The sequence below is a fragment of the Cheilinus undulatus genome, linkage group 17, assembly GCF_018320785.1.
Source record: "Cheilinus undulatus linkage group 17, ASM1832078v1, whole genome shotgun sequence".
Classification (NCBI taxonomy): Eukaryota; Metazoa; Chordata; class Actinopteri; order Labriformes; family Labridae; genus Cheilinus; species Cheilinus undulatus.
Genome location: NC_054881.1, coordinates 16,122,930 through 16,137,148, shown reverse-complemented (window position 1 = coordinate 16,137,148; position 14,219 = coordinate 16,122,930). Strand labels below are relative to the sequence as shown.

Genomic DNA, 14,219 nt, shown 5'->3' with positions numbered 1-14,219 from the left:
CTTATCAGGAGAGAAGATTTTGAGCAAAGAATGAACAGAAAGGAGATGCCACAAAAGGGATTTCAATGCAATTATCATTTCAATAGATTCCACATTTTAGACGAGATTCCTCCACAAGAAAAATAACTGGCAGCAAACTGCAACAGTAGAGAGATGTATAGCTTTAACATAAGCTTAGTCTTTAGAATCCAAAAGAACTGCACAATAATATAGGAAACATTCATAAATGTTTTTAGATTTGTAATAAGAGATAGCTGGAAAAAAGTCAAATAAATATGAACTGCATGGTCCGATAGATTTGCAGTGACAATCAAACAGTTCAATAGGCAAACACGAAGGTCATATTATTGATGTTTCTCTTTGCACATGTGCTGTACCTTAATGCACCCTTAGAGGTAATTCAATCTTTGTGGCTCTCTCTAAAGCTGCAGACAGGGGATAATTTAAAAGCAAACCTAAAGGATGGCTTTGATTTATTATTCGGTGTCAAATACATAAAACAGAGGAGCACTTAAGCTATTAACTCATCCTATCTCTTAAGGTAACTTTGTATTTATAGAAATACAAGTCTCATTACATCTGAGAAGTATATCCTATGATACAATGCTAGGTTGGCCTGTGTCATATTTCACCTTTTGTTCTGTTCGGCCAGTGCCTACAGCCCCCTTTTGGTTCTTTGAGTTGACTAATTACTGTTTGTATTGTTAAATATTTTTTGCAACCTGTTCTTTTCAGCCCTCACATCTGTGTGGCATTGTTTCATGTGTTGCCGGTCTCTGTGTTTGACCACTGGGTATATATGGGGGGTCATCCAGGAATTACATGTCAAGGCTATTTTTAGGACCAATCTGCCTGCCCTTGTGATCAGGGGGTGTGGCCCAATTAAGAGCTCTATTCCACAGGATCTTGTATGAAACCACATGTCCTTTCTGGAAAACTAGAATAAAACTGAAGCACAGACAGAATGCTGTGGACACAGACAATATAGAAATTACAGGAAAGATGGGCCTTTAGCCTCCTGGCAAACAACAATAAGTTCACCTGTTAGTCAAGTCGACCAGCCTTCAATAGTGCAAATGTGTGCATCTACTTTAGCCTTCAAATAGCCAAGTAGAAAATTAAACCTCTGTATGTTATAGCCAGGGCTTTACAAACACATACAAAGAAGTCACCTTGCAAAATAGCAAGTTAGGGGGGCTTTTTAATCTAAAACTACCTTATTTAAAGAAGACAATCCATTTGATTTAATCAAAACTGTACAGGAAAATAAGTCACAACATGTTAGTCACACTACTTTATCAGGTCAACAAAGGGAAAAAAATAGCAGGGTGTAATTGAGTGAGTAGTCTGCTGTTTGGCTGACAGCTGGTGCTTGTGGAAAGCTCTGATCTACCAAAAAAGAAATGAACAACTTAAAGAGTTGTTGTGATTCGAATACCAGTATCAGAAATATATCCAATACTGCTGGTACTGACTATCAGCAAGTACACGTGTTTATGCACCAATCCTATCTGTCTATATGTATTTGTTAAAACCCTTCCAGACTTTCAAGCCTTGCCATATACGACAAGAAGTGGCACAGGTTATTAAAAGGTAAGTAACTTTTGAGCCATAAATCCTAGCATCTTACTTTTCACCCCACTTTCCTCCATTTGCCGCCAGCCTGAATGCTAACGAATGCTAACAGCCATATTGTTGCTTTGTGAGGGGGTGTTAACCAGTGTTCCCCTATTACCTCATGCTGTCTCAACTTGTGCAAGCTTTAACCTGCAGATCATTATGGAGATGGCCTGAAAAGCTCATAATAGAGAAAAGATGAGACTGAGAGCTGTGAGATCTGTGTCATGGTTATTCTAATATTTATCAGTAAAACAGTAATTAGCAGGAAAAACAACTTCAAGTGTCACAGAGAGGTTGTACACGGCCATTCTATTTTTCAGCCATGTTCTGAGTTCACTGTAGGGGTAAAACAATGCACTGGAATCAGAATCCGTATCAGAAAGGAAAAATGGTCATAGAAATAGAACATCTCTAGCTACTAATTTGTTTTTGAACAGGATTTTGACATGTTGATTTCTGCTGTTTGAATGGATATTCTAATATGGAGCCTAATGGTTATTACTTTATTTGGAGCAAGCCTAACAGCACTTGTTGAGCCGCAATTTTTCGCACTTCGGCTCTGGCATCATTTTTTACACTTGCAGCTTGGGGAGAACCTCAAAGCTGGCTAAAAGATGCTGAAAGGCTTGTTAAAAAAGAGCAAGAACTTCAGAGCCAGTGTTGTGTTTAACATTCATATACTATGTGTTCTACAATATATTGACTGTAGCCACTGCAGCATCAGCATCACTCCAAATGTCAGAAAACACTTACTATCCTAATCTGAAGGACAACATCAAGTCTAATCCATGCAGTGATTGGAAGGTGAAAACACAAGTCAGATAAGGTCTTTTGCCCATAGATAGGAGCTGAAACTCCCTGTTGTGTGAGAAGAATTTTGATGTGATTTAACATCACACAACTCCTGCACCAGCTGCAGGCTTACTACTTGTGAGGAAATGTTTTCCCTCAGTAGCACAAATACCACTACACCTGCACATACCTCAGACTCATAGCAGCTCCCTGTTTCCACCTAAAATGTGTGAGAGAAAGTGCTCAGAAAACAGAACTTGTAGAGACTTGTTGCAATTCCAGTGAGAGTTAATTGACTTTTCCATCCATCAATACAAAACTTATCAGACATGCAGTCACCATACAGAGAGTGGAGGACTAACCTCAGTATTTAGAGTTCATGCTATGAATGCTGACAACTAAAACTGCCTTGTGTTAATTTTCCTGCACTAATGTATTAGGCCTGCTAAAGAAATAATTGCCGACATTATTGTCTAACTACAGTAATCATGTCTGGAATGAGACGATGCAGTAATTGGCTCTTAGTATGCCACTCGTGCTCCAGATGGCACCCTGCCATGACCACAGAAGAACATGCGGGTAAAATGTAACACTTAGATGCAAAGTCAGTGTTTGGACTTGTTAGTAGAGGATGATGTCAGCTGTGACGTACACATCACTACTGTCCACATTCCTCTGACATCCAAACTACTCATACGTCAAATCGCGTCTGTGTGTTACTGCATCACACAAACCTCCACTAAAACAAGGATACACAGATTCTGTTTTGGTTATTCAGATGTGCTTTTTAATGCTTAAAGTTGCTACATTTATGTGGTGAAGGTCAAACAATTGTTTCAATGTTATTGTTTCATGAAAACAGCAGTAGCACACATTTTTGTAGTATGAATAATTACAGAGCTACTGTGGCATTTTATTTACTCCAGTTAAATGCCAAGGTCAAACAGTTTCCAGCTCAACTCTTCAAAAACAAAGGGTTTTCAGTGAATTACTGCGCTGTTGCATTATTGATTTAATACAATTTCTCATTAAAGTCAACTACTTATCTTCAGGTTCTGTCTGGGGTTCAGGCACAGCCTCCTCGTGATATGAATATTAATAAACTCCAGTCTTGTTGTGGCTAGAATCCTAAAATCCTGATTAAACTTTGATAAGTCTGCCATTTCTTTATAAAGTATAATAAAACATAATTGGTGTATTATATTCATTTGCTATTCTCTCATTCATTCATTCATGAAGCTACCTTATTTACTTCCCTAGAAGAGGGATTTGATGCTAAGTGGTTTAAATTACAATAATCACTCCATTTCACCCGCTGGATGAATACTGTCTTTGTTTATGGCTCCAGCAGATGAAATCTGAGAGCATATCTGTGTGAGCGACTACATGCTTGTGCGTGCATACATCTCCACGGACGAGTGAGGGCAGGCAGATGGCATGTCGACAACGAGCCCACACGTGCCATACCCTGTGCATGCTTTCTGGTGACCCTTCACCTCCATCTGACTTCCATTCTTCAGATTCCAAACGTTGCTCTGAGAGGTTTGGCCCGACTGTAAAGGACACTATATTGTCCCTCTGTATGGACCATATTAATAAAACTCTGATTCTAGTAACGTTATCAAAGTCCTCCAAATATATCTGAAGAAAAAGTGTGCACCAGTGCTTCTCCATATTTGGATCTTCATGTATTTTTAAATGCAACCTGCCTGCAGACAAGTCTGTCAAACTGTTGCTCAATATTTTGTGTTTTTCCACAACATATCAGTTCCCTGAGTTGTTACAAGCTTTTGGATTGGTTATCCTAAAGTGACTACCTCGGTTGGAAATTGGAAAATATTGGGTCAAAGCTGTGCACAATGTATGGATTCATCTCCAAACCCTTGTCTTCTGGGTCAATCCATTGCCTTCTAGCATCATCAGGGGTGTCTTCAAAATGATTTAAATTCAACCAAGAACTACCATGAATATGCAGAACATTAGCTATCCTGACATTACCAGTAAAATTGTCTCATTTGCCCTCCTACCAAAATTATTTTAGTGTCTGGGTCAAATGAATAGCTGCATGTCAATTAGCACTGCTAAAGAATTGTGCTTATTTAAATTCAGTTTTTAAATTTCTGTAGGTTGATCAAAATGCACAAAAGTGTGTTTTGAAGGTCTCCACGCCAATTCCATGAATATACAGGCATTTCAATTGTTTCAAGAAAGTGCTTTAAGAAAAAGCTTTTGAGTGGTTGTCAAATGAAATGTTAAAGTTCCAATTTTGTACAGGACATTTAAAAAAAAACAGACACGACATTTAAGCCCCATTTCCCCATAGTGTGTACATTTTTGTCACATTTCCAAAGATTATGTGGAATCATGCCATTACAATGGGAAAATAAGCTTTTGTAGTCAGAAAAAAAGGAGATTAATGTGATGAAATACAAAAAAACATTTAAATATCCCTACTATTCCAGTAAAAACAGCTCCACGGCTCCACGGCCCACGTTTGAGTGATGACCCACCAGTTGAGAGCAACTGCTTTGAAGTTTATCCTTTAAATTCTATTACAAATCCCTGGTAGTCACTTCACTGGTAGTACTTCAGGTGTTTGCAGGGTGCCTTGACTGAAAAAAGGTTGAGAAATGCTGTTCTATGATTTTATAGTTTGACCCTTGTCTAATCACTGTCAGGATCCGGGTTTATGACATGTATTGCAGCGGGAAGGGTGACTCCAAATGTTTAGGTTTTGCTTTCGGGGAACCATTGTGCCTTCCATCTTCTTAGGCAGTCTATGGGTTGACTATTCAATAGAATAACAAAGATAGGGTAGACTTCTTCTTCCTCTTCTTTTTCGTAGCTCCGATCTGAAACAATTGTGCTGGGTCTGAGAACGGACAGTTCAATCAACATTATTTGAGGAGAACAAGGCGGCAGCTATGGCAGGGATTTATCTGTACTGAAAGTAGGTATACACTGGCATCTGGTAGAGCGATTCCCTTGGATGTAGTAGCTATGGAAGCTGTTTTTATCAAAACTTTGTTAAAAGAACTACAATTAAAGTTATTTTTGGTGCAAAAGATGTTTAGCTCTTCTTTGGCATGAGTTTGTTTCACTGACTGGCTCCACTAATGGTTAGCAACAACAGCGACTACTGCCCATGCATACCACATTACATGTTAAGTTGCTCAGACTGGCTCATAATGAATGAGATGGACAGAACGTTTTTCCAGTCACCCACTGAGATTTTTTTTCTGCCCTTCCCAAACACAGACATTGGCAGTTGTCTGGATAGATATGAAACAGTGCATATGTGGAAGAGTCTATCCGGTATGTCAGGTTAGTAGGGCTGGGTACACATTTGCAGCAAAGCCCCACTGGAAAGGATCAGATCATTTAAAGAAGATATCACTCCTGAGTTCAGTTTTGAATATTAAATTGTACAAGTGAAATTTATGCATTTTCATAATTTGGAGTGGAGCTGTTAATGTTAGTGACACCAAAGATTTAGGACACTTAATTCACAGTACCTCTTACAGTTAGACGCACTAAATATCTTAGAATGTGTTTTAAGTCTGCTATGTAACACCAGGGAAAGATTTGACATTTCAGGTGTGATGAAAAATTTCTGGCGTCTGTGTTTCCATGGCATCAGAGCGAGGCAGATGTTCCCACTCCCACAGAGGAGGCAGCAATTAGGCGAATGTGACAGGTAACAAATGGAGACTTCACAGCCTATGAGAGAATTAATTAATAGCTGATCTAAATATGGCATCACACCACTGCATTGTGTGGTTCATGGCTCCTCTTCACAGGCTTTGACTTTTCTGATGTGTCGTCTGTTTTCACCCTCATCCTGAACATCAGTGTTAAAGGCTAAGAAGAACTTAAGTGGATGCTCTCTTTCCTCTTTGCCCTACTTGAGTTCTGTCTTTCAGGATGTTAGAAACTCTACACTTGTTCTCTATTCTCCTGATGGGTACTGCTGTGTCTTGTTAGACTCCTTTTTTTCTGTGCTATTCCATGCTGTTCTGCTTTGGAGGTCACAGAGATTTAAGGACTTTGAGCACACTGCTCTGTGTCTGACCTAGTTTTAGTGAAATTTCCCATTCTCTGCAGAAAGAAGCAGGTTTAGGTATCTGAAATTGATGTTGGCTTCATCTCAGAAATAGGGAAGAAAGTTAAGAATAAGTGTGGAGTTTTCATCCAAGTTGTAGGAACATTAATAAATAACATTTTATGTAGATGACAAGAATATTTCAAGGAAAACAAATTGTTTCCTGTTATTTTCTTTGTATTATTTTGAAAAACTGCTCCCCAGATTTTGCATCATTCCCTCAGGATAGCGGCAGCAACAAGAGCACAAACAAAAACTGTTGGTGCTCCAGATATAAATCCACAGTAAGAACCAGAGCTACCCAGAAATAGAAGTAAAGAATATCTCCTCTCACTGTATCTGGCCACTGGCCCACCCTCAGGTCTGGAGCTTTAACCTTCACAGACTTCTGCTGATGATGTGGCTTAGGTTTGGCCACGCTGAGCTTTCTGGGAAATCAGCCAGACTCAGAAGAGTGGGTAGATGAGCAGAATGAACAATTCAATTGTGAACCAAGTGTTCAAGTTTCCCCTGGAAAAAGAGGATATTGTTTGGAAGGAATAGATATCATAAATGGTTGTGGTCCTCTGTGTAATTTCTTCTTTCTGTGCAAACAAAGAACAGAGCTTGTGGTGTGAAACAGCTGGGCTTTAGAAGCAAAAACCATAACACTAAACAACATTTCACTGAAAGGAATAAAAGTATGAGTAAGGCATAAGTCAGGAAATAGTTATTTACTCATGGACAGACAATAGAATAACTAATTCCAGGTAGGGATGGGAATCGAAACTCGGATCTGTCTTTCCACCAAACTATAGAAAAGTTTAGATAGTGGTATGGATAAGGACTCAGATCAATAAGGAGTATTGATAAGAATATCAATATCAAAAAAAATTAACGATCCCCATCCCTAATTCCAGGAAATTGTTGGTTAACTGAGCCCTATACACAATTTTAGTTAATTACACATTTAATATTTAAGTGTTTAAAGCTCTTGTGCAGAGTTAATAGCTGGTAATCAAGCCAATAGAATTCAAAACTGATGTGTCTTTATGACCTGGGAAAGAAAAAAAAAGGAAGGATATCTAATATCTAAATGTGCAAAAATAGAGAGTTTACTCTTTTTTAATTTGCGAGAGTAACTTGCTCCACTTGCGCAAAAATTATGTGCTCATGAGTGCCCAAAAGATATGGGAGGGGAGAGGCTTCCATCTCCCACATCCAGCATTTCAGTCAGTTTTCAACAAACAATAACAGCTTCCCTGAAGTGTTTATGCTAACTCAGGCGGTGCTAACTATGGTGCTAACTTGGTAGTAGATGACTGAATTCAAGTGACAGACAAATGTTTTCACAATTTACCAGGCAATCCGACCTCCTCACTCACTTTCCTCCAGGCGAGTTTCTCTTTATTCCTGTGCCAGTGGAACAGGCCCGTTGTGTTGTATAGCACAGAGCAGCCAAAGACAGACATTGTGCATTTCAGTAAATGTCAGTAAATGGTAAAAACTGTCAAATCAGAAGTACAAAACTCATTGTATTTACTTTTTTTGTGTAAAAAGCTGGATGTGCCATGTACACTGATGAGATGATCCCAAATGAAAATGTAGAGACATGTGGCATCATGACTGTAAGTGCATTTGCCATCAATGTCCACAGGATGAACCGAAAATTTTCCCCTATTCATCGTTGATTGATGAAAAATACATTCTGGGAAACATTGTGACATAGACCAGACAGGTTGTGCCACTTTTTAACAGCTTTTCTCCCTCATTAAACCACACTACTGCTTCAAAGGAAATGTGGATACACTGTTAAGCAAATAAACCTTATGGAGTGCAAATTTGTTTCAAAAGACTTCTAAGTTAGAGATAAACACGTGACCAGCAGAGGTGAGCAGTGTGTTTTGGGAGTTGTATGTCTGTACAGAACAACTGTCAGCATGACCATAGCCTGAGAGCTCAACTACTGCACCAGTAGCTAGGAGGATTGCAAAACCCTCATGGTCAAAGTAGAAGGCACCATAAAGAGCTACACAGCTGTACATAAACTGCATGTTATGGACCTTGCTGAGCTACATGGAAATTGCCACACAGGAAGGGTAGATGTAATGCTACCCACACTTCTGAGTCTGGCTTTTTACCCATACTACGCTAGTAATAACCTCCTGTAGTTTTATATTTAGCTGAGGGATATTAAAGCGGTATCTAATGAATATATCCCCCAAGATGTTGAACTACTCCTTTAATACCCCTTGTAGTCTGTATTCAGCTGTCTCTGTCTCCCTGACACTCAATCCCAGCAAACTGATCCCTGAGCAGCTCTAAAACAGAAGTAACATAAATCAATGTCATCACTTTCTAATTTCTCTTTATCCCAGATGTCAGTTTAACTTCACCACACAAAGTTTGTTACAAGCAGGTAGAGCTTTATCTCAATAACCTAGTGGAATGAATAATGCATCCTTCTTGTCCAGATTTCCACCTGAGTGTGATTTGTTTTTCTGATGAGAGTCAAAAGTCCATTTGTTTCTGCATCTTTGTTCAATCTGCACATGCTCAGTGAAGGAGGCTGCCTGGTTACAGTAACGTTAGAGACGGTATTATTGTCTGCATCACTCATTGTCTTTGCTTCTTTAGAACAGCTTTGTGTGTCTGCTTCAGCCTTCAAACACTCACAAAGCTGCCTGGTTTGAATTTGAGTTAGATGCTGCCATTTTATTTGGCTGAAGATGCATTATCTGATCTGTAGACACAAGCTGTCCGTTCTTTCAGAGACACTTTGAATTTCTCTGTTGATTTCCATGTTGCTAAATATCTATAAATAAAAAAATAAAGGAAATAACACTCCTGTGCCGGAAAAAGCGTCAGACAAAGACAGATGGTCTTTTAATTTTAAAAAAAGTACAGCCAATATTCTACATTCATAGAAGTGAATCAGGTAATGAGGTCATGACTCTACCACTTGGAAATTAACCATTTTGCCATCTGGGCTTTGGCGAGATTTAGTAAAACCTGCATCATTAAAATTAAAAAAAACAGATTTATTCCTCAAAGTAAGCTAATTATTTTTTCTCCCAATAATGCAGGTTTTATTTTAGTAACTTGTCTAATGCTTCAAGGTCCTATATGTATAAAGGAAATGTCCTGATTTGCAACATTCACTGAAGAAATGCATTCATATTAATTTATGTTTTGAGCATTGTTAGTCAAGCAAACACACCTTTACTAAGAAATAGTTGAGTTTCATTTGTTTTCTACACTGAGTCTGCTTGTCGGCAAGGTAGATGGGCAACTGCTTTAGGCCCCAGAATGTTGGGGGACTCCCAAGGGCTACGAAACTTTGAACCACTGCAGAGGTTCAAAATGTGCAAATTTTGCAATGACAGCAGGAAACCTCCCTTAGTGGGCCCCATGCAAAAGTTCTCATTCCAGCTGCACTGCTAAGCATTGCATTGCATAATGCAAGTGCATTATTACTGTGAAAACCTCAGTCTGTCAATGAAATTTACCACAGGAAATTAAAGGCTTTAAATGTGTTTTTGTTTATGTTTAGAAAATACTTTTACTTTAAACTTAGGGGGAATTATAGGTCAACTTACCCCCTTTTTGGTGATTAATAAAATAAAAACGTTAATGGTTTGACTGGCCTCCTGTGAATTTTTTCCCAAGGGCCTAACAGACTCAAGAGTTGCCTCTTCTTCTCTAATAATTCTGAAAACTCATACTTCCTTGTTGGAACTTCTAATAAAACATGCATTTCATTATCTACTGGGCTGATCAGAGAACACTGGAATAAGACTCATTCTTTCCTCTTCTGTCTCTTTGTGTCATACAAAAAAATAATTACATCCGCAGCATCCATTTCTGATCTTATCTGTTCAATCACATGTTCAAATTCCTCAAGATTTCTGTGCAACCCAGTAAGCTGCCTTCTGGAATCATTCATTTGCAAACTTTATGAGCTCAGAAGTGATTAAAGTTGTTTGTTGATTTAGCAGCTATTCAACCAAAATGCCATCATTTTATTATGTTTTACTTTGGGGGCTTTTATGCCTTTATTCGGATAGGACAATGGATAGAGCTGGAAACTGGTGAGAAAGACTAGGGAACAACATGCAGGAAAGATGCCACAGGAGGTGTTTCATCCCAGGTGGCCACCTTCAAGGACAACAGGCTCTGCACACTAAGCATGCAAACATAGACACTAGGCTACTGGCGCAATTCCTTTAACCATTGTCTACTCAATCCATATGATAGGATACGATACGATACGATACGATACAATACGATACGAGAAGGCACAAGATACAATACGGTCCAAAACTAGATATACAACCAACTACGATGTGATATGATCCACAATTATATAATACCAAATTATATGATAAGATAAGATACAATGCGATAGGATACAATATAATACAATACAATTCGATGCGATAAGATATAATAAGATAAAGTGCAATGCTAACCTGACACGCCAAATGGATTTGTTTCACACATCCATCTGGAAAACCATCAATACTAAGCATTTGGGAAAGGAGAGGATTTGAAAAAAACTCGGAGTGTGATTGGATGAATGTTCTGTCTGTCACGTCTTTATGGGCCAATCAGAGCAACAAAACACGTGAAGTAGCCTCAACAGATGTGCGCGTGCGCAGCTACCGAGGAATAACGGAAACCATGGCTGCTGTAGACATGTCAGTACACCATTTTTGTCATTTTTGAAAAGAAAACAACTCACTGCTGTACATTGCTCTTCTTTTAAAGAAGAAATGTCAAGTTCTGATAAAACTGCAGCTTTAGTAGCATCCACGCTAATCTGTGATGTTATGATTGAAAAAGAAACAGTCTTTAAGTATTAAAATATGTAAATAATGTTGCAGCCTTACCAGGGCTTTGGTCTCCTCCTCGTCTTTGTAATAGTAGAGCTGCTCCCCTCGGAGAACAAACCAGCGGCTGTGCCAAGTCTTGACAAAACCTCCTTGCTTCCTGAGCCACCCACACCTGATAACACTGGGCCGTCCCTGCCTCTGCGTCTCTGTGCCGGCCTGACCTCCGCTGCGCTGAGGACTGCTGTGGGACACACACTGGTCGTCCATTACAGAAGCTCAGATCTGCAAAAACAGGCAGTATGTGTTTAGATTTATAGCGACTGCAGGTTACAAGTTGGCAATAAGAAACTTTTTGCAACATCTTTAAAATAGTTTACGTGGAATGTGTGTATTCAATATATGTAGAATTATTTGGAAAACTATAAATAAATCCAGCATTCAAACGCTTACATTCTGAAAGATTGCAACCAGTGTGGGAATGTGCATGTGAAATAGAAAGAGTGTTACATTTACAGAAACCACAATCCTCATTTCCCAATACAAATGTGGCAGCACCAAGGCTGTTCATTTATTTATTCATGACAGCTAATGAAAACAATTCTCTTCCAGTAGAATCTCTGATTTGTTCTGAGTTTGTTTTTTTTAAATGACATTTTCAATTTAACTACCGTACATCTCCTGACTCTGTTAAAACCTCAGCAAATAACTCCTTAACCATCTGCATGGCTAGATACCACAGAAGGTAAATAGGAAAACTTTTTTGTTTTTAGGGATTTGGAGAAACCAGCCTCAACAGGCAGATGTGACTTATTTGCTGTTTGCCATTCACTTAATATGATGGACAGGGGCAGACAAAGTTGAGTGTTGAAAGGAGACAAAGGCAGGAGAATAACGTGGGAGGAGGAATTCATAAGCCAGATAACATGACCACAGGCCAAACCTTGAATCTCTTTCATCCTTTTTTTCTAACACCCACCTACACATGGTAGCATGCCATGTTTCATAGGAACATTGCGTCTCTCTTTTGACCCTCAACTTTAATCACAGTTTTGAACTTAAGCTAAATGATACATGTAGCTTTAGCATACAGTGATACATTACAAGATGTAGTGTAGCAATAAAATATGATACCACACATAGATACACCGTACAGCCATATGATAAAATACAATACAACAATCTAATATAATGCCATACAATGATAATAGGGATGCACTGGTTTAACATTGGTATTGGCCAATAGCAGCTCTGTTGGCAAACATCTTCAAATATGAAATACTTTTATCAGTTATCAATTATCATATCTCTCTGTTGTGTTCAATCAATTTTTTCAGCATCCAAATCACTGAACTTTTGATAAAAAGATGAGTTTTTAAAAAGGCAGAAGATATTTTTGGACAAACTCTGATCTGTTTTCATGGTCAAACAAATTAAGCCTAGTGTTAGTTCATGCAGGACACGATAGTCATACGGCCAGCTGTGATCAGCTGACAGCCAGCTGGTCCTAATTGTCTTCTCCCAGCACCCACAGCCAATCACACCTCTTTCAACACAGCGGTGTATTTAAATATGACATTCTTCGCATAAGTCCCTGCTTGCAATAATGCTGATGCACCAAGCTGCCGCTGCTGCTGCTGCTGGAAAAGCTTAACCTTGTCCACCCCAGACTCCTCCTTCATAGCATAAGACATGTTGTACCCTCATTCTCAGATTCATGCTAATATGGATCAGTTGCTTCTGAACAAATTTTATTGTATTCAGTCTGCACTGACATAAATGTATCTATCCATATGAGGGTTTCGAGCCATGTGTTCATGAGTATCTTATGAGCAAAGCCTTCTCCGCCAAGGAAAACTGTATATCCATTTTGCAATAAAATGGTTAAATGTATGACAAGTGTTCCTGAATGAACAAAAAGTATGGCCCAAATTTTCACAATGAGAGCATTCCTAACTAAAACTGTACCATACATCATGATACCATGCAGCCATAATATGCAATGTAAAACCATATAATTATATGATATAGCACTTCAATATGAGGCACTAATACAATAAAATAAAATGTAGAAATACAATAAGGTACCAAACAGTGATGCACTACTGTATAATATGATACCATACAAAAATTGGATATAGCAATGCAATACAATACCTGTCTATCACTCCTTAGTACAACCCCAATTCCACAAAAGTTTTTGGAGATATGCTGCTGCCATCCAATTGAAAATGAGTTTATATTTTTCATGAAATAGTAAAATGTCTTAGTTTCAACATCTGATATGTTGTTATGTTACATGGGGAATAAAATATGGGTTTGTGAGATGTCCAAATCATTGCATTGTGTTCAGTTAAACTTTTTTAAAGGCCCCAACTTTTTTGGAATTAGGGTTGTATTTATTCAGGGATAAAGAGTTATGCATTACTTCTCATGATGCGCTATAGGATACTCTTAGACCATTCTACAAATTATCTTTTTTATGCCTCTATAGAAAGTCAATGTTTCCATAAGAATAAGACATTGTTCAAACCTCTGCATCATTCAGCGACATCTGCCACTACTTGGAGACTGCTGCTGTCAGTGTTAAGCATTGCCATGTTGTCTGTGGCTCTGGTTGAGCTTGCATTGGTGGAGATCCAAACAGCCCACAGGTCCAGATGAGGACCAGATGCAGCTAGGCAGCATTTCAGCAGCAGTGGAGCAAGTGCAGTAGCAGAGCTTTTGTGGTGATAGGAGACCCCTCTCTTGTTCCATGCACACAGTCCAAGTCAGTATGTCCTGTATGCATGCCATGTGCCTGCATAGACATGTTTGCTAACCTGAATTCCTCTGAGAAAAATGCTGTTTTTCACTTGTTTTGCACTCCTGTAGTCATAACCTGCTTATTATCT

The 14,219-nt window shown here is 38.8% G+C and overlaps 1 protein-coding gene across 2 annotated transcripts in view; it reads right to left on the bottom strand.

The window, feature by feature from the left end:
- The window catches only part of arhgap24 (Rho GTPase activating protein 24), a 136,196-nt gene that overhangs the window by 88,405 nt on the left and 33,572 nt on the right, over positions 1-14,219 (bottom strand). For both annotated transcript variants that reach the window (XM_041810905.1, XM_041810904.1), the window contains exon 2: positions 11,386-11,610. In XM_041810905.1, the coding sequence (XP_041666839.1) occupies positions 11,386-11,595 (210 nt within the window). In that variant the 5' untranslated portion in view covers positions 11,596-11,610. The remainder of the gene's footprint in view (positions 1-11,385; positions 11,611-14,219) is intronic.